General features: G+C 42.0%; 1 protein-coding gene and 1 long non-coding RNA gene across 2 annotated transcripts; both read left to right on the plus strand.

Moving 5' to 3' along the window:
- Positions 1-2,931: 2,931 nt before the first annotated feature.
- Positions 2,932-5,358, plus strand: LOC127313478 (GTP-binding nuclear protein Ran-3). Its single transcript, XM_051343981.2, has 7 exons — positions 2,932-3,139; positions 3,269-3,395; positions 3,541-3,658; positions 4,362-4,451; positions 4,569-4,748; positions 4,902-4,979; positions 5,100-5,358. The coding sequence occupies exons 1-7, from the start codon at positions 3,137-3,139 to the stop codon at positions 5,167-5,169; spliced, it is 666 nt and encodes a 221-aa protein (XP_051199941.1). The 5' UTR covers positions 2,932-3,136; the 3' UTR covers positions 5,170-5,358.
- A 1,483-nt stretch (positions 5,359-6,841) lies between these two features.
- LOC127313479 (uncharacterized) lies at positions 6,842-8,542 on the plus strand. Its single transcript, XR_007859018.2, has 2 exons — positions 6,842-7,426; positions 8,011-8,542. It is a non-coding gene; the product is annotated as an uncharacterized lncRNA (long non-coding RNA).
- Positions 8,543-22,234: the final 13,692 nt, after the last annotated feature.

Genomic DNA, 22,234 nt, shown 5'->3' on the forward strand with positions numbered 1-22,234 from the left:
CCCCATGCAATGTCGTCGCCATCGCCTATACGATCCACACACCCCTGGGGGCGCCATGGTCGCCGTTCTCCAACCCGCCGCCATGTGCCTCGGGGCCGCCGTTCTCCAACCCGCCTCCATGTGCCCGGGGGCGCCGCCGCCGACCTCCACTGCGTCGCTATGTGCCCCGAGGGGTTGTCCATGCACCGCCCAGGCACATGCCGTTAACCGACACCGTCTAGCTCTTTATTTGTTCCAGTCCCGTGCCTCCTCTTCCGATGCCTACGCACAGGCAGATGGAGCTGCAAAGAAAGAGTGGCCATGCTGCAAATGGTAGGCGGCAGAGCTATGAAATGTCAGCGGTGGTGCTGCAATCTGCATGCAAAAGGTCAGCGAGTGTGCTGCAAAGGATACTTTTGGAACCATACTACATACTTCATCACTGAAAATTTAGAGTCCAAGAGGTAGCCCATTCGGAAAGATTTGAGCAGGCTGCAAGAATAGATTGCACCCCGGGCCAACTGCAGGGCGAGTTGTTTAGTCATGTAATCCAATTGCATATGTAAAAAAAAGATCGATCAGCGGTGGTGCTGCAATCTGCATGCAAAAGGTCAGCGAGTGTGCTGCAAAGGATACTTTTGGAACCATACTACATACTTCATCACTGAAAATTTAGAGTCCAAGAGGTAGCCCATTCGGAAAGATTTGAGCAGGCTGCAAGAATAGATTGCACCCCGGACCAACTGCAGAGCGAGTTATTTAGTCATGTAATCCAATTGCATATGTAAAAAAAAGATCGATCATCCATCCGCATATCGAGCTAGCTTTGCTCTGCTTTTCCATGTGGAGAAGCTGCGCAGCATTGCGCATGCCAGCTTGGGTTCCGTATAATCCCAACGCACACCGGCTGCTCAGCATCGTCCCCGGCTGCTCGTGCTCGAGCCAACGGCCCAACGCAGGGTGAGTGCATGCCGTCTGCCGTCGACGACACCAACGCAAACATCCTTTGGTGACAGGCGAGATGCCCACGGCTGCTTGAGCCACGATGCTAATGCTGTCTGCGGTCAACGGCACCGACGGCAGCCGTGGACGGAATCCACAACTGCCGGGCAATGCTTCTCGCTTAGGCGCGCACAGGGAGAACCGACCAAATACGTATGAGCCTTTGTCTTTTAAGCACACGGATTATCTCCATGTCTCATGCCGCATCGAAAGAGGACTCTCTTTCCATTCTTTGCCGCATTGAAAGAGGACTCTCTTTATGGTTCTTTTAGACGGACGAGTGATTTAGGACTGGTTTTCTTAGCGATAAAAAAGGCACGACCGGTTTTCGTTATCGATCTGGAACGGTTTCTTTGACGTACCACGATTTATTTACGTACGGACACCACCGGTAGCCGTTTAATAGTAAAGATAAAAATGTTGAGCAATGGTGTTTAAGTTTGTCCTTGTCAAGCACATTAGTATGGAGGTGAACAGAGAGTCATTTATAAGCTAGGTTAGGTTGCACCTCCCAGCAGGACAATCAAGACCATTCCGGCTCAGACTTCATTTTGCATGCTTGTAATTAGGACCAAATACCTCCTCTTTGAGGTATTTCCGATATTCACTTTCCTATCAATCGCCACTAAGTACCAAATGATAAATTAGGTTTGTTAGATATAATCTCCTAAATATAAAGCATATTTACGTTTGAAGACTAGATTTTGACAACATTTGAATATACACACTTTACATGTTACATCTTGTCAGGCTATGGGTTTAAGTTCTGAGGAGCTAGCTGAAGAGGCTTTGTTTGGCTAGTATTATGGGTTTTTCAGTTCTAAGCAGGAATGCGTGCTAAAAAGGGTCTTCAGGTGTCAGGGTCTTCGGTTGGCAAAGGCACAAAGACATGCTTTTTTTGAGCTAAACGGCTAGCAAGCACTTTTCGGTGTAGCTCAATCTCAATTAAACACTAAGGAAATAGGTATTGGAAGGTGGACCCTTGACACATTGCTAACATACCATTACTATTGAGACAATGGCAGCCAAGAGGAATTGACCACGCCATACCTCTATGACATTTCTAGTGAGGGGCCTTGCACAGTAAAAGCTGATGCAGGTCTCCTTCCTTGTTAAAAAAGGTCTCTCGCTCGTTTCGAACTATTTCATCAAAAGCATCCCTTGGCAGTCAATCGGGAGGCCCGAGAGAGAAGAAAGTCCGTGTTTCTTTTTGTTTGAGGTGTTGTCTCCAAAACATGAACTTAGTGACATCAATTTCAATACACAAATTTGTACACCAAAAGGGAATTACTTGTTCAGTCTTTTTCGTAACAGAACTACATAAACATTTAAAATGGAAGTGTAAAATTTTATACATATTTAGATTAGTCTGAAAAAAATAGTTTAGTACTCCCTCCGTTCCATGAAACATGTCTAAAATTTGTCTAAATTTTAATGTATCTAGTCACTAAATAGTGTCTAGATACATTTGAATTCGGACAAACTTTCAACAACTTCGGTGGGATGGAGGGAGTACCTATTTTTGAATCCATTAAGACCTAGCAATCCTTAATAAAAACTACGGAGTATTATGAATTGTTAAATAAATCTAAATATTTATCGAAAATAGTTTTTCTTAATTATTCAATTACGTATTTACATAAAAACTATGATAAATAGAAATATATTACTCTTATTTTTTTGAGGGAATTACTCTTATTTTTTGATTTTGAAACGGAGGGCGTAAACGGCGTTCTCATGCCCTGGAAGACCAGAGTCAAGGGAAGACAGAAACGACTCCGTGTCAGCGTCAAGACTACGCTACTCATTTCCCGTTCCGTTCGTGCGTACGAACACAGCTTAGATCTCAAGCTAACCACCGACCGTTACACATACGGACGGCCAGGATTACACGAGCGTTCACATCGTACGGCGTCAAATTCCGCTTAGATCTCAAGCTACGCCATGGCGGACACGGGCAACCGCGGCTCGGCTTTGGTAGCTTAGGATCGAAGCAGACGACGCCATATATAAACCGCCGCCGCGGCGTCCCCTCTCTCCCCGAAATCCATCGCTCTCCGTCCCCGCCCGATCCTCGTCCGCTCCGCCGGCCGACGCTAGACCGCGCTCCTCGATTTCGAGCCGGCGACTCGTTCCGCCGGAGGTTTCGACCCCAATGGTGCGTGGATTTCTCCGATTTCCTTTTCTGTTCTAGTCTCGAATTCCGAGGCGGTTCTAGATTTCTCGCTGTTTGCGCCCCAATGCTGCTGATTGATTGATGTTGGCTTTCGATTCCGCCGCGACGCAGGCTCTCCCCAACACCCAGACCCAGGGCTACCCCAGCTTCAAGCTCGTCCTCGTCGGCGACGGCGGCACCGGCAAGACCACGTTCGTCAAGAGGCACGTCACCGGGGAGTTCGAGAAGAAGTACGAGCGTAAGTCGTGGACCTGCCTCTTTACGTTTCTAGTCTGATGGCTCTTTCGGATCTTGGTCGCTCGCGTCTCGTTTTCTCTGAGCAAGGACGATCTTGCGCGCCTTAGCTTGCTGTTTCGTTGATTCTGAATGCTGGTGTCTTGCAGCGACTATCGGCGTGGAGGTGCGGCCGCTGGACTTCCAGACCAACTGCGGCAAGGTCAGGTTCGAGTGCTGGGACACGGCCGGGCAGGAGAAGTTTGGTGGCCTCCGTGATGGATACTAGTAAGCAGACCCTTCAAATCTATTACTACGTGTTAGCTGCAATTAGCTATGCTATAAATCGACGATGATATGATGAGTGCTACCTGCGTTCGATCTTGGTTCAGACTTCAGATGCATGTTTCAGTCAGCTTTTAGTACTACCTCAAGAGCTGACGGGGTTTCGAAATTTCTGGCCTAGTAAGAAATAACCATAGTGACATTGACACCGATAACTAGTGCAGGAATGGTTTGCCTGGCATTACTAGTATTTTAGCCAGCCGGTATGATATCCAATTGGTCACTTGCATTGGTTGTTAAAAAAAAGTAGCCCATTGATGATTTGGAGCGTTGGACTATCTTACTGTGCAGTCACGATTTTCATACTAGTAAGCTCAGAGATAATGTTTAAATGGATGAACCAAGAACCGTGTGCATTGGTATTTCGAACAGTTGCAGTTTGTCTGCCTGCGCCTTGGACATTATTTTTTCTGCCTTGTCCAAGAACACTGATCTTACTGATTATCCCCAATATCGGCAGTACTCAACATTTGTAGCACCCAAAAAGTTTGGCTAGATTACATGTAGCACCTATTGGGATATAAGGTCTCTTGTTCTGAACCTGTAATTTCCAGCAAAGCAAATAAAACACAATCTTGCAATGCTACCTTTTCTATCTGTGCACATTGACATAGTTCATTCTTACCGTATTCCTGCTGTTTTCCAGCATCCATGGCCATTGCGCAATCATCATGTTCGATGTCACCTCCCGGCTCACCTACAAGAACGTTGCCACCTGGCACAGGGACATCTGCAGGTAAAATTTCTGCCCTCCCATAATATCTTCAGTCTCCACCTAGCACACACTTCTCTCATCAATTCTGCTAAAATTACATCTCTTGAACTGTCCTAAGTAATTTTTTGCAATCTGCAGGGTTTGCGCAAACATCCCCATCGTCCTATGCGGCAACAAGGTGGACGTGAAGAACCGGCAGGTCAAGTCCAAGATGGTGACCTTCCACAGGAAGAAGAACCTACAGTACTACGAAATCTCTGCCAAGAGCAACTACAACTTCGAGAAGCCTTTCCTCTACCTTGCGAGGAAGCTCTCAGGGTACCTAATTTCTGCTGCACTATCTTTGACTGTTTGAGTGCCACCTAGATTCTCCTTCAACAAAAATGATATGCTATGCTGATTCTGAACAATGAATAATACAGCATGATTCGAAGCAATCAACACAATACTGATGCATGTCTGTTATTGCAGGGACATGAACCTCCGGTTCACAGAGGAGTTTGCCCTCGTACCCGCCGAAGTCACCATCGACGTCGCCGCCCAGCAAAAGTGAGTGAACAATGCACTACTCCGAAGACTGCTACTTCTACTTGCTCTACTGAAACTGCATGCTTGTGATGTTGCCTCTTCGTCCTCTGATGCTGAACAACTTGTTGTGTATGTGTGCAGGATTGACGCGGAGATAGCAGCTGCGGCGGCAATGCCCCTCCCGGATGAGGATGGTGACAACATGGACTGAGCGGATGGATCGGAGTTTGTACCTAGTTCAGTAGCAAACATCCATATGATTTAGAATTAGACTTCTTTTGAGAAGTGAGATTTCTGTCTCCAGATCAGACTTCCAGTGGGTGTTTGATGAAACTGGTTTTGCGACAGTTCATGTGGATTCATATGATTTGCCAAGTGCTTAATTAGTTTCTTATGATTCTGGAGTGTTGCGTGTTTTCATACGCAAAATCTTAACAGAAGGAGCCAATAGCGTGTGGCTTTTTTACTTTTAGGGTGCCGACATATATGGCAACAAAAATATGGAAGTTACCTACACCATAGCCAGGATATGGTGGCTGGAGTGCATTCGCTCTAGGAGACCAAAACCTGGGGCAACTTAGGTAGGATTTGTGTCTCGTTTGTTTAGAAAATGTTCTACTAGCATAGATCTGATTCTGATTGATGGGTGGCTGTAGCGTTCTGGTGTCTGATTTCTATTAATGGAAATCGGGGGTTATCCCCTTTTCTCAAAAAAAAAAAAAATTTTTTTTTTATCAACAAACATATGTGCTATACTCACCTCAAAATCGTAACTTCAAATTCGACCTACACTTAGAGAAGAAAAAAAGACAAATCTTTGGTGCGAAAAGAGTTAATCTTTTTGTCTCTCTATCCGTGGATGTACTTTTGAGCTAATTTTATTTTTAAGTTGTAGATACAACTCGTAGGTATGTTGTATAAAAGTTTCAGATATTTTTGCAATTTCTACAATTAAATTTCGTGTGTTGATCCTATAGTCTCGCCTAATAAAGCGATCTTATACAATTCTTTCCCAACCTAACGTTCGCCTGATGTAAAATTCGCTATAAAACGGTTTACTTATTATTGTTCTACGTGAGGACAAGACAAAATGTACACACGGCTGGTCACCATGTTATGCATGACTAATTCAATGCCTCTGCGAGCCTAAGAGCAAGTAAAATAAGGCTCAGCAGGCTATAAAAATTTAATGATATTACTTATGTTTAGTTGGAGGAAAGAGAAGATAAAAGATAAGGTAAGTGGTCTCTCATTCAAGAACCAGCTCTAGCACATGCTTCTAAGCATTTTATGAAAGTAAAATGTAAGTCATGTATTGGTAAAATACTATATTTATATAGTCTACTAATATACATGTTAGCTATATATTGGTTGTAGATGACATAGCATCTTGCATTCTTGCTTATAGCCAGTTACTTGCCATACTATTAAACTTGCTAAAGCCGTCGTGTGTTTTTCTGCAAGTGTATGATTAGCATGGTAAGACAATGCATTCCTATTATGTAGCACGAACCACCAGTTTCATAGTCCACAACTCGCTTTGCTTGTGAAAAAAATCTTGTTCATATAAAACACTTTATATCAAAAAACTATTAAGTTCAAAACATATTGTTAATCGGACAAGACGTTTTTTGCACTCAGGTGCACATGCTCCTGATTTTTTAAATGCATTTTAAATATATTGTAAAATTTTGAAAAATTATGACAAAAAATGTAGCACATACATCTCGATGTTCTATGTGCTCGCAAAATCGTTTCATGGAACAAAAAATATTTTTTGTATCATAGGTAAGAAAGACAAAATTGGGTGTAAAAAAGACTTCATAAGACATTTTCTTTATTTTTTCAAAATTTACGGTACCCGGTACTCCAGAACGACGCGGTGGAGTACCAAGCATATCTGACCGTTCGTGATAAAGGATTAGTGTTAATATTATCATTCTAAAAGTGCCAAAAGGGCAATATGCACTTTAAATATCCTCTTGTTTTCCGATAGAGGAGCACCTGTGAGACTGTGATCGATCGACTGAGCCACCGCGCCCCACCCCCACTGCGCCGCCTCCTCGCTCGATTCAGTGGCCCCGGACCCCTCTGCGCCGTCGCTGCTTCGCCTCACCCCCGCTGTCTCGGTCGATTCCGCGGCCCCGGGGCCCACTGCGCCGCCGCCGCATCTAGGCCTTTTTGGCTGCCTCGCGCCGCACCTGCTCCGCCGCCGCATTTGGGCCTTGTTGGCTACGTCGCGCCGCTGCCTGGGACGTCCTTGTTGGAAGTCCCATCTTCCTCGGCCGGTTCTGCCCTTGTTGGCCGTCTGGCGGCGCCGCCTCACGCGTCCTGGTCGAAGGGCCCTTCTTCTCCTTTTTTTTGCGAATATAGGGCCCTTCTTCTCCAACGTGCGGCTGACCCGTCCGTTATCTTCGCCTTCGTCCCGATCGCCTGTGCGTTCTTCATTGCTGTGACGACGTGACCTGGTTAGTTATTGTCTTTCTTTGTGCAATAAAAGTATGGTACTAGTGGGCATACAACACTACATTCTTTGCCAAGAATTTAATTGTTTAACGTGTAGCTTGTGTGTTCGAAGTGGTGGGAAATTTGAAAAGATAGAAACACATAGTTTCTGATATCATACCTAGTTTTGAACCAAACTGATGTTAGAAATTCTACTAAAATTTTCGTTCGATTTGGAGCCAATCAGTTGATGTATTCTAATGTTTTTATTTATGGGTCCTGTCAGACTGTGTTGTTCAGCCGTCTCTGGTTCATGTATACCCTAAAAGATAGAAACACATAGTATTGTCTCTGATATCATATCTAGTTTTGAACCAAACTGATGTTACAAATACTGATTTTTTCACTGGATTTGGAGCCAATCAGTTGATGTATGCTGATGTTTTAATTTATGAGTTCTGTTTGACTATGTTCAGACGTCTCTGGTTCATGTATATAGATCTGAACCAAATTAAAATTGTGTGATAGAAAGTCTATGTGATTACCTAATGGATAGTTGTTGCGTTTTATAATATTTTGGGCAGACATGACATGTAAATAATGGCAGGTTTGGACAATGGATCATATTGGCGAAACAGAGGTGAGAGAAGAATATATTACGATGGTCAGTCAAATATTTGATAGCGAAGAACAAGGTTACGAGCACTACAACAAATATGTGAAAGAGAAAGGGCTCAATGTCAGATTGGACTAGAAAGAGTATGTGGCTTGGACCAAAGAAGTAAAAAAAAGACAGTTTCCCGTTTGCAGAAGTATTTTGAAGCAACTGAGCAAAAGAGATAGACATGAAGTTTGGTTACAGTTTCTATTTCCTGTATGTACGGAGACCTGAAGTTTGGTTTTGCTGTACAGGCCTTGAAGTTTGGTTACATGTTCTATTTCCTGTAAGGATTGCTTTGTTCTGCAGACAATATTGCTTGTGTGTTACTGCGGCTAGTTCAAAAATATTGAGTGCAATTGACCTTGTTGCTCTGTTGGTTTTGATCATATTTGTAATTCAATTTCTGTATGCCTGTTGGCAACGAAGTGGATACAGAGAGTGGAGCAAGGGTTTGCGATTATGAAATATCTGTGTGTAACCTTCAGACTATGATGAATCTGACATTACCTATATAATGAAAGACCAGATTACACGATATATAATCTTTACCCTAGAGGGTGGGAATCAGTAATCTAGCTACATACAATATTAGCATGAACCAGAAAAGTTCACCGCATTTCCTAGATTTGCATTTTTTGTCTTCGAGTCTTTTATCATGACATATGTTCTTGTCTTTGTACTCTGACAGTTCTGAACATACATAGTCCAGTTTGTTCTCCAGTTGTAAAAGGTGTTCTTTCTTCTTGTTCACACAAGGTTCACCGGTGAAACCAATGAATCATCCAGAGTTCCAGACTATTGTTTGAAGCCGTGGTGCAGTAGTTAACCATCTGTTCTGCATACTTGTTGAGCAGGTCCTCCCGGATTGACAAACTACAACCCTGCACACATTACACGCATCAAACCAGAGAAAATTTAGTGAAATGCAATTCAGAAAGATACTGCAGAATTTTGTACTTATATGAGTTACAGAAGAAATATCACTTCTGCCACATTACATATTAGATAGCACATATGTTCGTAGTTTTCAGTGTAGTAGATGCGTCGCACTACCGGTTCGTTGCAATCACACTTAAGCTCTGACAGGTCACAGTCATCTAAGTCAGGTTGGCTCTTACACTAATCATGAACACATATCAGGTTGGCTCTTACAGATTAAAGTATTGGCAGAAATTCATGCTATGCCCTACAAAACCATATTAATACTGACATTCCAAGTGTAGATTGTGTGTCTTTTGTTAATTAAGTCAATTTGATGGTCGTGATCTCAACTTTGAATCTACAAACAAAATTCAACTTCCAAGCTTATTTTATCGGAAACAAATCGTACCTCATGTAACGCCACTGGGATAACAGCAATTCTAAATCCCTAACATGAACATCTTTACTATTAAATTGGAATAGGTGGTGCTTGGTTCCACTACTGGATTGGATAGTACTTTTCTTTTTTCCTTCATTATGTTATTAATTAGAGCTTAGTACCTTACGAGGCCAGGAGTCTATATGAACCAAGCAAGTAAAAAACCATCTCAAAAAACTAGCCTAACCAGGCAAAAAAGGACACCAAGGCCAGGCACCGATTTTTCCCGTAAACGTCTCTATGCACTCGACAAAAGGCCTACCTTAGTGTTTATAATTTCAAATTTACAGAACTTGAGTTAAATTATCAAACAAAAAAAACGGGATAGTAATAATTAAGGTTTAAAAATACGGGACAATACTCATGATCTATCTGAATTTGAATTATCAAAAAGTTTGAATGTTTTAGGCCATCAAGTGCAAAACTGTGGAGCTCGATTCCACTTTCATGCAATATTAGGACACAGGTGATACTGTCTATTATAGATGGATTGAGTCTTCTGTGTATAACTGCAACTCGTCCATTAATGCAAAACATTATAAAGTTCACTGCAATTTTACTCTTCTTAAAAAAGTTGATTGTTAGCGAAAGTTGATATGTGTACATAGAATGTCAAAATGTATGCGCGAAATTTTTATTTGGATTTTCTTAACATTTTAAATTTTTGTTTACAGTTGCAGGAGCATATGCAAGTGTTCATAAGTGCATTTCCGTTCTTAATCACAGAAATACTTGATATAATCCATGATGCAAGTCTGCTTATCAAGTTTTATACACCCTCCATTCAACAAGGGATGTCTTAACTTTATCTAAATTTAGATGTATCTAGACATGATGGCATATCAAGTCTGCTTATCAAGTTTTATACACCCTGCTTATCAAGTCTTAGACAACGTTAAGACATCCTTTGTTGAACGGAGAAAGGACTTTCACACAAATGTAACTCCTATGCAAGTCTACTTATCAAGGTTTATACTTTCCCACACATACAACTACTAAAATTGAGACACATATCTATTTATGATGTTCAACCCATGATCAATTTTAGGCCCAGTTATTTTCGTTTTAAAATACAACTTATAGATGAAAAAGAACAGAAAATAACGACTAACTTGATTTATGATGTCTAACATTACTTACTTATTTTTCAGATTGAAAATAAGCTGCCCCAAGGCAGCAAGGCTGTTAGCCATCTACTATGTACGAAAGAAGTCCTAAACCAATTCTAGTTTGTTGTTGGCGTAGCAAATTACTTTCTTATGGAGATCGATTAGTGTTAATCAACCTAGTTTTGATAAGTCTCCCTATGTTCATGCTTTCCTTTCTCGAGATACCTATTGGAGTGAGAAAACGGTTGGATTTTTATCGTTCGAGTTTTTTCTGGCAAACGGATGATACAAAGAAAAAATATAGGTTGATAAAATGGAATATAGTTTGTCGACCCAAAGATCAAGGAGGGCTTGGTATTGAGGTCCTAGAACTAAAGAATAAATGTTTACTGAGTAAATGGTTGTTCAAAATTCTTACTGAGGAAGGAATGTGGCAACAAATTTTAACTAATAAATATTTGAAACATCAAACGTTGGCACAAGTGGAGGCTAAACCCACTGACCCTCCTTTTTGGAAAGGCCTTATGCGAGTGAAGAATGATTTTTTCCGTAGGGGTTTTTTCAAAGTAGGAACGGGGGATTTAGTTCGCTTTTGGGAAGATATTTGGTTAGGTAACACTCCTTTAGCACAACAATACGCGTCATTATATAATATAGTGCAACGAAAAAATATTATGGTGGCTACTGTGTTAGCACAAACCCCTTTGAATATTACTTTCCGGAGATCTTTAAATGATTACAAATGGAATCAATGGATAAATTTATGTCAACGTCTTATGGGAGTTGAATTATCCAATGATCCGGATAAGTTTGTGTGGAAACTTAATGAATCAGGTGTTTTTACGATCAAGTCAATGTATCTAAATTTAATGCAGGGACATACTGTTTTTCTACGCAAATACTTATGGAAGCTAAAAATCGCTCTCAAAATCAAAATCTTTATGTGGTTTCTCAATAACAAAGTCTTACTCACCAAGGATAATTTACTTAAGCGAAATTGGAAAGGGTGTCAAAAAATGTTGTTACTGTAATGAATCTAAAACTGTACAACATTTATTTTTAACTTGTCCCTTTACGAAGATTATCTGGCGTATGATCTACTTAACATATAATCTTCCCCCTCCAACTAATATCACCAATATGTTTGGTAAGTGGCTTAATGGGGTAGACAAAGATGATAAAGCAAAAATAAGAATTGGAATTTCAGCTAAGGAATGACATTATTTTTAACAAACAAAAGGGAACTAATTTTTTGAGGTTATTCGACGAGCCACATACTGGATTCATCAATGGGCCTTTCTGCCCCCGGAGGATCAGCGGGAGAGTTTGGATACTGGATGCAACCGTCTGCTAACGGTTACTCAGGACTTCTATTTCCAGGCTACTGGGTGGCGGCACACTAGTCGATTGAAGAATGATTAGCTCGAAGTTTTTCTCCATTTTTCGATGGTTGATACATGTCTCAACCCTCTCTGATCCGTGATGTGAAACTTATAATTTGCTACTCTTATGCTGAACTTTGAAATAGAGAAAAAAGCCGTGTGCATCATATTGATGCAGAGGCTGGACGCTGCCCCTTTTCGAAAAAAAACCAATTCTAGTTGCACCTATCGTAACCAGATTCCATCACGCCGTGTTAGTCTTGCAGAAGTTTTTAGACCCAACGTCGGTGTGTAACTCCCTCAGTTCTAAATTAGTTGTGGTAGCTTTAACTAGATTTAGTTCCGTGTAATTTGTCTAAGATTTGTTAAAATTTAGATATATTTAGATACCATCTAGTATGTATATATATTTAAATTTAGATAAATCTATGGACACAGAGAGTATATAGGTTCCCTCATTTTACAAAAATGTTGAACGGAATAAATACATGAACAAATAATGAGAAAAAAAAGGTGTTGTGTATAAAAACCTTTTCGATATGTTATTGGCATCTGCTCTAGTACAACTCTCTCCTTCAAACTTAGACAAAATTAAACACAAAGGCAATTGAGATCCCTTGATACCCATCATAATTAAGGGTATGATGGCTTTTAAAATAACTAAATACGTATACGTAGCCCTATACAAAATCCGCATGACCCAACTTTTTTTTCACTACAGGAATAGCGCAGCGCGCCGATGGCCTGCTCATACGCTGCGCCAAGGGGCAAAAATCGAGGCCGTCGGCGTATGGCCGTCCAGGCCAGCCCACCAAAAAGGCCTTCGGCGTAGAAACACTCTCGGTGTATGAAACATTACGCCGACGGCTGCCCTCAGCGCATCGCGAGCCATTGGCGTAAGCCTGCGCATGCGGCCCACCAAAGCTAGGCCATGACGGTGTTGTCATGGCGTCACAGCTACACCCACGGCCGCCACCTCCGCCACCTCCTGTACCTCCACGTTTTTGAACATCTGGCTTCATCAATGGCAGAAACACGAGCAATTGGGCGCGTCAACAACGACGATCTTCGCATACATTTCTTCATATGAAAATTATGCTAAACAAATAGGTATTCGACAAAAAATCTCTATGTGTGTTGGGATGGTGTGTGTGTGGGGGAGGGGGGGAGGGGGGGGTTGGGGGGCAACGGCCCCCATACCCTCAACTAAAATGATTAAATCGTTTAACAAATAACAATGTACATATGGTCTATAATTTACAACATCATTATGTTCTTGGCCAACACATAAATTCATATATTTAGTGTAGAAAAGATATAAAATAAATTACGAACTACCTTCACATCTCTATTGGTCCCTTCGTACCAGTTTATTAGGCCGATACGTAATTTAAGAAAATAATTTAACCATAATTTTGGTTAAGAAAAAATGATTTATATTAGATAAAAATCATACTATTGGATTCACATTTAAAATACCTTGATGCGAAAAATTATATAGGGCTCGTTGGCTCACCCGAGCCTCCGTTTTGTGGCTGTGTGAGGAGGCGACCGTCTTTGGAGCATCATAGGTCAGACCTTCACCACAAGTATTGAACCTAGTTTTTTATTCAAAAACACGGTAGTAAACAACGTTATGTTTGAATTACTGACATTCATACTAAGTTGCTTTTGGTCAGCATACTTTAGTTTGATTTTCATCTTTCAGCTTGGATATTTTTCAACACTATCCTTTAGTCGTGTATTGATTTTCTTTTAAGTTTTTTTGTTCAACATGCTTAAGTTGGGTTTTAGATATACCTTAAGTTGGCTACCTAATCGTGTTTTTTTCATTTTATAATGGCTAATGTTCAAAAGTTGGTAATCACTTGTTAACCAGTAAAATGTTTTAACTTGGCCTCTCATATTAATTACCAATAACTAAGTAACACTGGATCACTCATTGCAGTTGTTAACTTGGACAGTTTAAAACGGTATTTGTATGGGAGAATTTTTTTTTGTGCTGCATTATTTTATTCCAAGAAATTATTCTTAAGTTGGTCATCTTTCTTACTAAAGTTTTTTTAATCATTATGGTTAAGTCAACTTCTAAAATTAATTAATTTGATTTTTATACCATGATTTAGTTAGCTTATGAAAGTAATTAGTTTTTATGATACCATGCTTAAGTTGGCTCCTGAAAGTATTGAGTTGTTTTGATCATTATGTCTAAGTTGGCTTCCGAAAATAATTGAGCTGATTTGATAATTATGTTTAAGTTTGCTTCTGAAAGTAGTTGAGTTGTTTTAATAATTATGCCTAAGTTTGCTTTTGAAAGTAGTCAAGTTGTTTTGATAATTATGGCTAAGATTAGCATCTGAAAGTAATTGAATTGTTTTGATAATTATGCTTAAGTTGGCTTCTAAAAGTAATTAAGTTTTTAGATGCCATGCTTGAGTTGGCTTTTGACCGTAATTGAGTTGTTTTAATAATTATTCCTAAGGTGGTTTCTAAAGTAACTGAGTTTTAAGATAAGTATGCCTAAGGTGGCTTCTGAAAGAGCCTTGCATTTGCTGCACGCATGCATGTATGGTAGATCTGCTGCATACCATTTGTTTTCCAAATAAATCGTAGGTTCACTGCATTGAATCCGTTTTCCTTTTGTATTATAGGTACATTACATTCCTTTGGCCGCAAAAATTTATCAATATTTGTTCACTCATCACTTCTCTTCTTTGTAAAGTAGAGTAAAATCGAAGATTAAAGCATCCATATGTTGATTTTTCAAGCACCTAGTGCTTCTGATTCTTATCAATGCATTCATTGTATTGCAATTTATTTTATGTGTGTAGATTGCTTAACGTTTGGAAACAAAATACAGGTGGAGTTTCCATAAAAAAAAATACAGGTGAAGTTATTGGGTATCCTTATTTATTTAAGTGTCAACTACAAATGAGATCCAAATTAACTTTTGTTTTTAATTTACCACTGGATTCCAAGTATGCCACTCTCTGGGAGGACGAAGAATGTCATTATGTTAATAAGAAGTTTTTTAGTGGTATGTTAACTAATTGGTTAATAACGAAAACTAGACTTTCTCAATTTAGAGGCTTAAGAGCAGAAGAAAAAATTGGAAAATTCCAACATCTCCCAAAAAGAGATGAGCTAGCTATGGTATGGGTGATGGGTTCGTTTGCATGAAAAACAAAAAAATTCTACCATGAACATGAATAAATACCAAGATCCAATCTAGGAAGAAACAAGATCTAATCTACAAGATCGAAGCAACAAGATGTATGTGAGACTAACCCTCGAGGATTCCAAATCTTACGAGATTAGATCTCGTTGTTGATGTAGTCGATCGTCCTGTGCTGCAATCCGGCAACACTTCCGTACTCGGTCGTGCGTACGGTGTCGATGAAGCCCGTCCTCTCCCGTTCTAGCGGACAACGAAGGTGTGGTAGATCCCCTCGGAATCTCAGCAGCACAACGGCGTGGTGGTGGTGGTGGAGGAGAAAATCTGCAGGGCTTCGCCAAGCCGGAGCAGATGTGTAGTGGAGGAGAGAGGGGGCGCCAAGGCTAGGGTTTCAAGGGTGTGCACCCCCTTGCCCCCTCCCCTCTTTATATAGGGGGGAGGTTGGTTTGGGGTGGCCCCCACGCCCCAAACAGATCTAGGGCCGGCGGCCAAGAGGGGGGAGTTTTCTTCCCCCCCCCCCAAGTTGATCCCCTTTAGGGTTTTGGGGAACCCTAGTGGACTGGCCGACTTGGGCCTTGAGGGGCATGTGCCCCTGGCCCATTAGGGCTAGGATGCACCCCCTCGGCCCGTGTTGGCCCCCCTAGGTCGTGGGTCCCATGGTGGACCCCTCGGAACCTTCTAGAACCTTCCAGGTCTTCCACCGGAAAAATCCCGAACTTTTCCGAAACCTACAAATCAACTTCCCTTATATTAATCTTATTCTCCGGACCATTCCGGACCTCCTCGTGATGTCCTGGATCCCATCCGAGACTCCGAACAAACTTCGGTCTCCATCTCATATCTGAATCTACTTATGCGACAACGAACCTTAAGCGCGTCATGTGACGCCCCAGAACCGGTACCATGAGGATCCCAGCGAATCCGCTGAAATCCGCACGATATCGATTTTAGGAGACGCACCACCAAGCACCTCGTACACGCTAAAGCATGCACGCGATGCGGGTGGAATCAATCACGAGCGGTAACATTACAACATGATTAAAATAGAGTCTACAAGAAACATATATATTACAACAACGACTGCATCGAGTCAAGATACAAATATACAATACAAAGATCCAAATCATACAGAAGATCAAATACATCCGAGTACTGTCAACACCCGGATTTTTAAGTCCAGATGCCTATTATGCCGTACATCGCAATCCCAGGAATAATGTTTTTGCGAGACATAATAGTAAGTAGCATAGAGTCATCATTTATTACAACACATATTGTCTTACAACCATAGATCACATGATCTAATATTACACGAATATATTGTTCAACAACACAAATAGTAGCGGAAGCGAAGTAGTAGTGGACTATCTATTCCACAAAAGTAACGCTTTGACGTTAGAAGACGATCCTAGTTATCGTAGACGTCCTGCTGTCCGTCATCCTGATACTGTTGCTCTCCTTCAAAGTCTGGCATTTGAATAGCCAGGGCAAAGCCATGAGTACTTTAAAGTACTCGCAAACTAACTCTAAAGTAATTACTTATTAAGTGTAGTAAAGGGGGTGCTAAGCTCTAGGTTTATTTGCATAAAGCCAAGTTTTAGTTTGATAAACATTTAGTAAAGCCTTATCATGGGCTAGACTAACTCAAGTGGGAACATTAGTGTCATTCCCACAACTCATTATGATTCACCATAGTATCACCTTTCAATTCATCATTCCTTTTTAAGATCAAATTCTGATAACGGTGATAGTATGGCCTTTCCAATCGTTCGTAACCGTGGACACGGCTATTCGAATAGGTTTAACACTCTGCAGAGGTTGTACTCTTGTGCCACAACTTTTGATTACATCCGTCGAGGATAACCCCGAATCATCGTAACACAGTACGCGGATCATCAACCATAACCTTTCACTTATATATGCTAGTATGAGTACCTCTCCCGATGAGCTTGGCCTCCCGGTGAAAACCGCAGTTAACCCGGGAACTGCACAGGGCTTGGGCCGTACATTCACCTCATATTAACATCGTTCCAACTTAACGGAGGCAGCCTCGGCGTAACCCCTATGATGTTTGTTTAGAGGGAACCCATACTAAAATACACAAGTTTCTAGTTAAGCCCTACCCATAATCAGGTATTGTGGGGGTACTTGTATAATTGGAAGGGTATCGCATTCAAACCCAATCATCAGTTTTATCGAAAATCACCATCTTCTCTTGTTCATATCCACCTCCACTTTACATTCTTTCAAAGTTATTTCACTTCACCATGTCCCCATCTAGAGTAGTCAATTTTAATTGATTAGCACTAGCAACTATTTCATGAGGGGTGCTATCTAGCTTTGATTTGTGCTAAGCTAAACTTCAATATTGTTCTACTCTAGACCAAGTGAATCATAAATCGAAAGTACTTTGAAATAAATAAGCAAAAGTAAATGTAAAGTAAAAACATGGGATAGGTAAGACATAATATAAAGTGGGATGGTGCCTTTGCTCTTGTAGAGCTAAGCATTTGTGTTTAGCAAGGGTTAGCTTGCCTTGAGCAGGGTAGTTATCGAAGTTCTCCTCTTCTTCTTGGGAGTAGGCTTCCTCCTCTTGATATTCCTCGTTACTAGCGTCTATATACGAATACGAGGTATAAATACTAAACCAAGCTCACATACTAAACTAAAAACACTCAAAAGAGTTCACACACTAATCCTATCATCAATCAAACATGGCATGGTGGATTACTTGATTGATTCCTATTTAAAAGAAAAACAATTTCCTCTCATTATTCTTATTTCTTTAATTTGCTAGTTAGATCTTTAGAGAAATTAATTTCTTCTCATTACATCTTATTAAGATTTAATCTCTTCATATAATAATCAGGTATGAAATATAGGTTGACCAAAGTCAACATTCCATATCTATTATATGTGAGTATATTTTAATTGAAGTGCTACACTTCACATAGTTTAATACTAACATTTAAATGAATTAAAATCTCTAAGTAATAATTATCAGAGGTTCATTAGCCTAAGTCATTCCCCCTGGTTATATTACTTAGGATCAAGATTTAAATGAGAGAGTAGCTCTCATATCATTTGTTGAGTTTGAATTCCAAGATTTAATGCACTAGTAATGGCTACATAGCCACTATTTTGATCTAGTCCATGATCATACAAATAACATGTCTATATTATTGCATAATCAATTAGAGGACATCATTTGTGATTTATTAGAGTTGGAATCAATTCAAAATCTATTATGGTTGAATTTTAAATAAAGTTTGAATGTACAAAAGTCCCTGTCTTGTTATTTTTATCTGATTAAATCTACTTTGAATTTGAATATGGGACCAGTGGCATTAGTTAGATAATTTCATGGGCTTTCCAACGGTATAAAGTTTGCTAAATTTGGTTTGGTATATTTCAAACTATTCAAATTTTACTAAAGCATCTGCAGCACATTTGAAATATGATTAAACCCATATTTGAATTCGTGGGCTTAGGCGGGAAAGTTACTGGGCCGAAACAGAAATTAAAAGAGCTGCGCAGCCCAACAAGCAACGGGTGCCACTGGGCTGCCCTGACGAGGTGGGGGCCACCTGTCAGCGTCGCTTAACACAGCGAAGCGGTACGCGGGATCTAAGCCGTAGGATTAGAACGAGTTCCGACGGCGTGTGAGCGTCGTCGTCTCCGGCGAGCGACGAGCTCTCTGGCGGCGAGCCTAGGGGGTGGGAGGGAGTACCAGGCCGTTGCAGGTGGTGGGCAAGCTGCGCGGAGAAGTGGTAGTCGATGAGGAAGCCCCTGGTGCAGCGGTGGAGCTCGGCGAGGTTCCAGGCGAGGCAGAGCTTCCGCGGGCTCCGGCGGACTCGAGCTCGCGATTCGAGCAACTCCGGAGGTGAGAGGTGAAATTGGTTGGGGGAGAATGCTCAGTGAGGAGAGGGGAGTGAGTTGTGTGAAGAGAGGAGGAGCCGATCGTCTCTATTTATAGCGGGCGGGAGGTGGCCGAGTGTGCTGTGGAGGAGTGGCCATGGCGTGGCTCTTGTGGCGATCCAAAGGGCAAGTGAAGGACGGCTAGGGCTAGCTCATGTCCTGGCGATGCTCAACGAGTAGCTGGCGCGGCCAAAGCGTGAAGGGATGGCTCGAGCGCATCCAATGTCTGTGACGGGGCGCGCGGCCGAAAGGTGATGAGGACGACGGCGACGGAGCAGGGGCAGGCCTGGGAGCTTGTCTAGCGTGTAGAGGGCGGGGATTAGATGCTCGACGCAGTGGTAGGGATGCAGGGGGAGGACGACGTCGCTCGAGCGTGCGACGTACTGGCGTGGCCAGAGCGCGGTGAGCGCGCGCGCTGGCACGTCCTGGCACGCTTTGGACGCGGCTCGTCTGGCCAATGCCGTGGCTTGGCGTCGCTGGGGCGTGTACCGTCGGTGTCCTTGAGTGGCATAGATGCTCCAGGACAAGGAGAGACGTTGAGAGGGTGGCCAGAGAGGGTTTGGCCAAAGGTGGCCGGGTGTGCTTTGGCATGGGGCATTTCTCTCACTTTTCCACTTTATCCAACCCTAGCAAGTACCAAGCTCGATGCAGGGATCATAGATGTAGCTAATGATCACCAGAGAAAGTTGGTTTAGGCAAGAAACCAGTGGACAATAGAGTGTAACGCAAAATGGAAACTATGCCTGCCAAGTGTTCGGTCAAATGGCCGCATGAACATTTTGGTTGAATTTTGGTTTTCTTTTTGGTGAATCTCAATTATATAATTAAAGTGTTGGATTGGTGGTGGTGGTATTCATTTTGGAGTTGAAAAGCAAAGTTTCAAATTTGGGGTTGATCTTCACTTTGCTTCACATACACTTCTTGTCACATTCATACTGGTCAACCTAGTCAACTCTAGCCATGGGGGTCAACATGAAAGTTACTCACCTTGACATGGCTTTGGTTGACCAAGTTTAGTTTAGGAATAAAGAAAACCAGAGGGGTAAAGTAGTGAAGAAAATATTTTGGTGACATATGACCATTATCATATGTGTGAAGAATTTGAGTTTTCCTTTGGTTTGATTCTTGCTTCAATGATGCAATTGTGTTAGTTTATCATATTTAAGTATTCTACAAGCAAGAGAGCAAGCAATTATGGCCTAGGGTGAAGATTTGCAATTTGGCATAATGTGTATGTGAGGGAGAAATAGGTTTTTCTCTTTTTCTTCTTTTCTTCTCAAATTAGGGTTAGATGATCTTGGTTGAGGGTTTAAGCACACTTGATCAACATACTAACACTCATCATGGCAATTGCACAAAAGTAAATCACTCAAATGCATGAAACTATATGTGGCACTATATGCATGGAAAAAGTTTTTGTTAATTGCAAATTTTGAGTTTGGGAAATTTTCTTTCTTGATTATTATTGTTGAAACTTGGGATGTTACAAACCCTTCCCCCTTACAAAAGATCTCGTCCCGAGATCTGAGAGAAAACTAGGTACTAAAGAGATCTGGGTACTCAGTCCTCATGAAGTCTTCTCTCTCCCAAGTGGCTTCTTCTTCGGTGTGGTTACTCCATTGGATCTTCAGAAACTTGATACTCCGGGTACGCGTGGTTCTGAAAGCTTCTTCCAAGATGAGAATAGGTACTTCGCGGTATGTCAGATCTGAGTTGATATCCACAGCTCGATGATCGATGTTCTTAAAAACCTCGGTCTTCTCAGGTACCTCTAGGCACTTCCGGAGTAAGGAGATGTGAAACACATTGTGTACTGCTGACATTTCTTCCGGTAACTCCAGTTGATAGAATACTTCTCCTCGGCGACTCAGGACTTTGAAAGGTCCGACATATCGGGGTGCAAGCTTTCCTCTAAGCTGGAATCTCTGCATTCCTTTAAGAGGGGACACTTTGAGATATACGAAATCTCCGATCTCGAAAGTCATCTCTCGGCGTCTCTTGTCGGCGTAGCTCTTCTGTCTTGATTGGGCTGTCTTGAGGTACTCGCGGATCTTGTGAACCTTCTCTTCAGCTTCCCGGAGAATATCTGGTCCAAAGACTTGACTCTCTCCTACTTCCGACCAATTTAGAGGGGTACGGCACTTCCTTCCGTACAGTGCTTCAAAGGGGGCCATCTGCAAGCTGGCTTGATAGCTGTTGTTGTACGAGAATTCTGCGTACGACAAGCAGTCTTCCCACTTAGATCCATACTCTAGCACGCATGCTCTCAACATATCTTCCAGTATCTAGTTGACTCGTTCAGTCTGTCCATCTGTCTGCGGGTGATAGGCGGTGCTGAAATTCAGACGAGTTCCGAGTCCTTCATGTACTTTCTGCCAGAATCTAGAGGTGAATTGGGATCCTCTATCGGATACTATCGACTTCGGGGTTCCATGCAGGCTGACTATCCTTGAGATATATAGCTCTGTGAGTCTCGGTCCTTGATAGGTGGTCTTGACGGGGATGAAGTGGGCGACTTTGGTCAGTCTGTCGACCACTGCCCAGATGGAATCATTCCCTTTACTTGATTTGGGCAGTCCGGTGATGAAGTCCATTCCTACGGAATCCCACTTCCATTCGGGAATCTGTAGGGGTTGCAACAGTCCTGCGGGGCATTGATGTTCTGCTTTGACTCTTTGACATATGTCACATTTGGCGATGTAGCTTCCAATTTCTCTCTTCATTCCATGCCACCGGAATTGTTCCTTCAAGTCTTGATACATCTTGGTTCCTCTGGGATGAATGGAGTATAGGGTGTCATGGGCTTCTTTCAGAATAACTTGCTTCAACTCTGAGTCTGACGGCACGCAGAGGCGTCCGTTGTACCATAGCACTCCTTCTTCATCAGCGGTGAATCCCGGTGCTTTTCCTGCGGCTATTTGGTTCTTTATCCCATCAATGCTAGCATTTCCTTTCTGAGCTTCCTTGATCTGACTAATCAGGGTGGGTTGGAGTTCAATGCTGGCAAGATATCCTTTGCTCACTAGTTCAAGTCTAAACTGTACAAACTCTTCAAACAGGCTGGGTTGCTCGATTGCTAACATGGAGTTCAACTAACACGGCAGTCTACTCAGGGCATCCGCTACCACATTGGCCTTGCCGGGGTGATAGTGGATTTCCATGTCGTAATCCTTGATTAACTCTATCCATCTGCGCTACCTCATATTCAGCTCCTTTTGCGTGAAGA

This window comes from Lolium perenne, chromosome 7 (genome assembly GCF_019359855.2).
Source record: "Lolium perenne isolate Kyuss_39 chromosome 7, Kyuss_2.0, whole genome shotgun sequence".
NCBI lineage: Eukaryota > Viridiplantae > Streptophyta > Magnoliopsida > Poales > Poaceae > Lolium > Lolium perenne.

Coding starts and splice junctions, on each gene's coding strand:
- LOC127313478 (XM_051343981.2), top strand. Junction 4,749..4,901: donor CTTGCGAGGAAGCTCTCAGG/GTACCTAATTTC, acceptor CTGTTATTGCAG/GGACATGAACCTCCGGTTCA. Junction 4,980..5,099: donor GACGTCGCCGCCCAGCAAAA/GTGAGTGAACAA, acceptor GTATGTGTGCAG/GATTGACGCGGAGATAGCAG.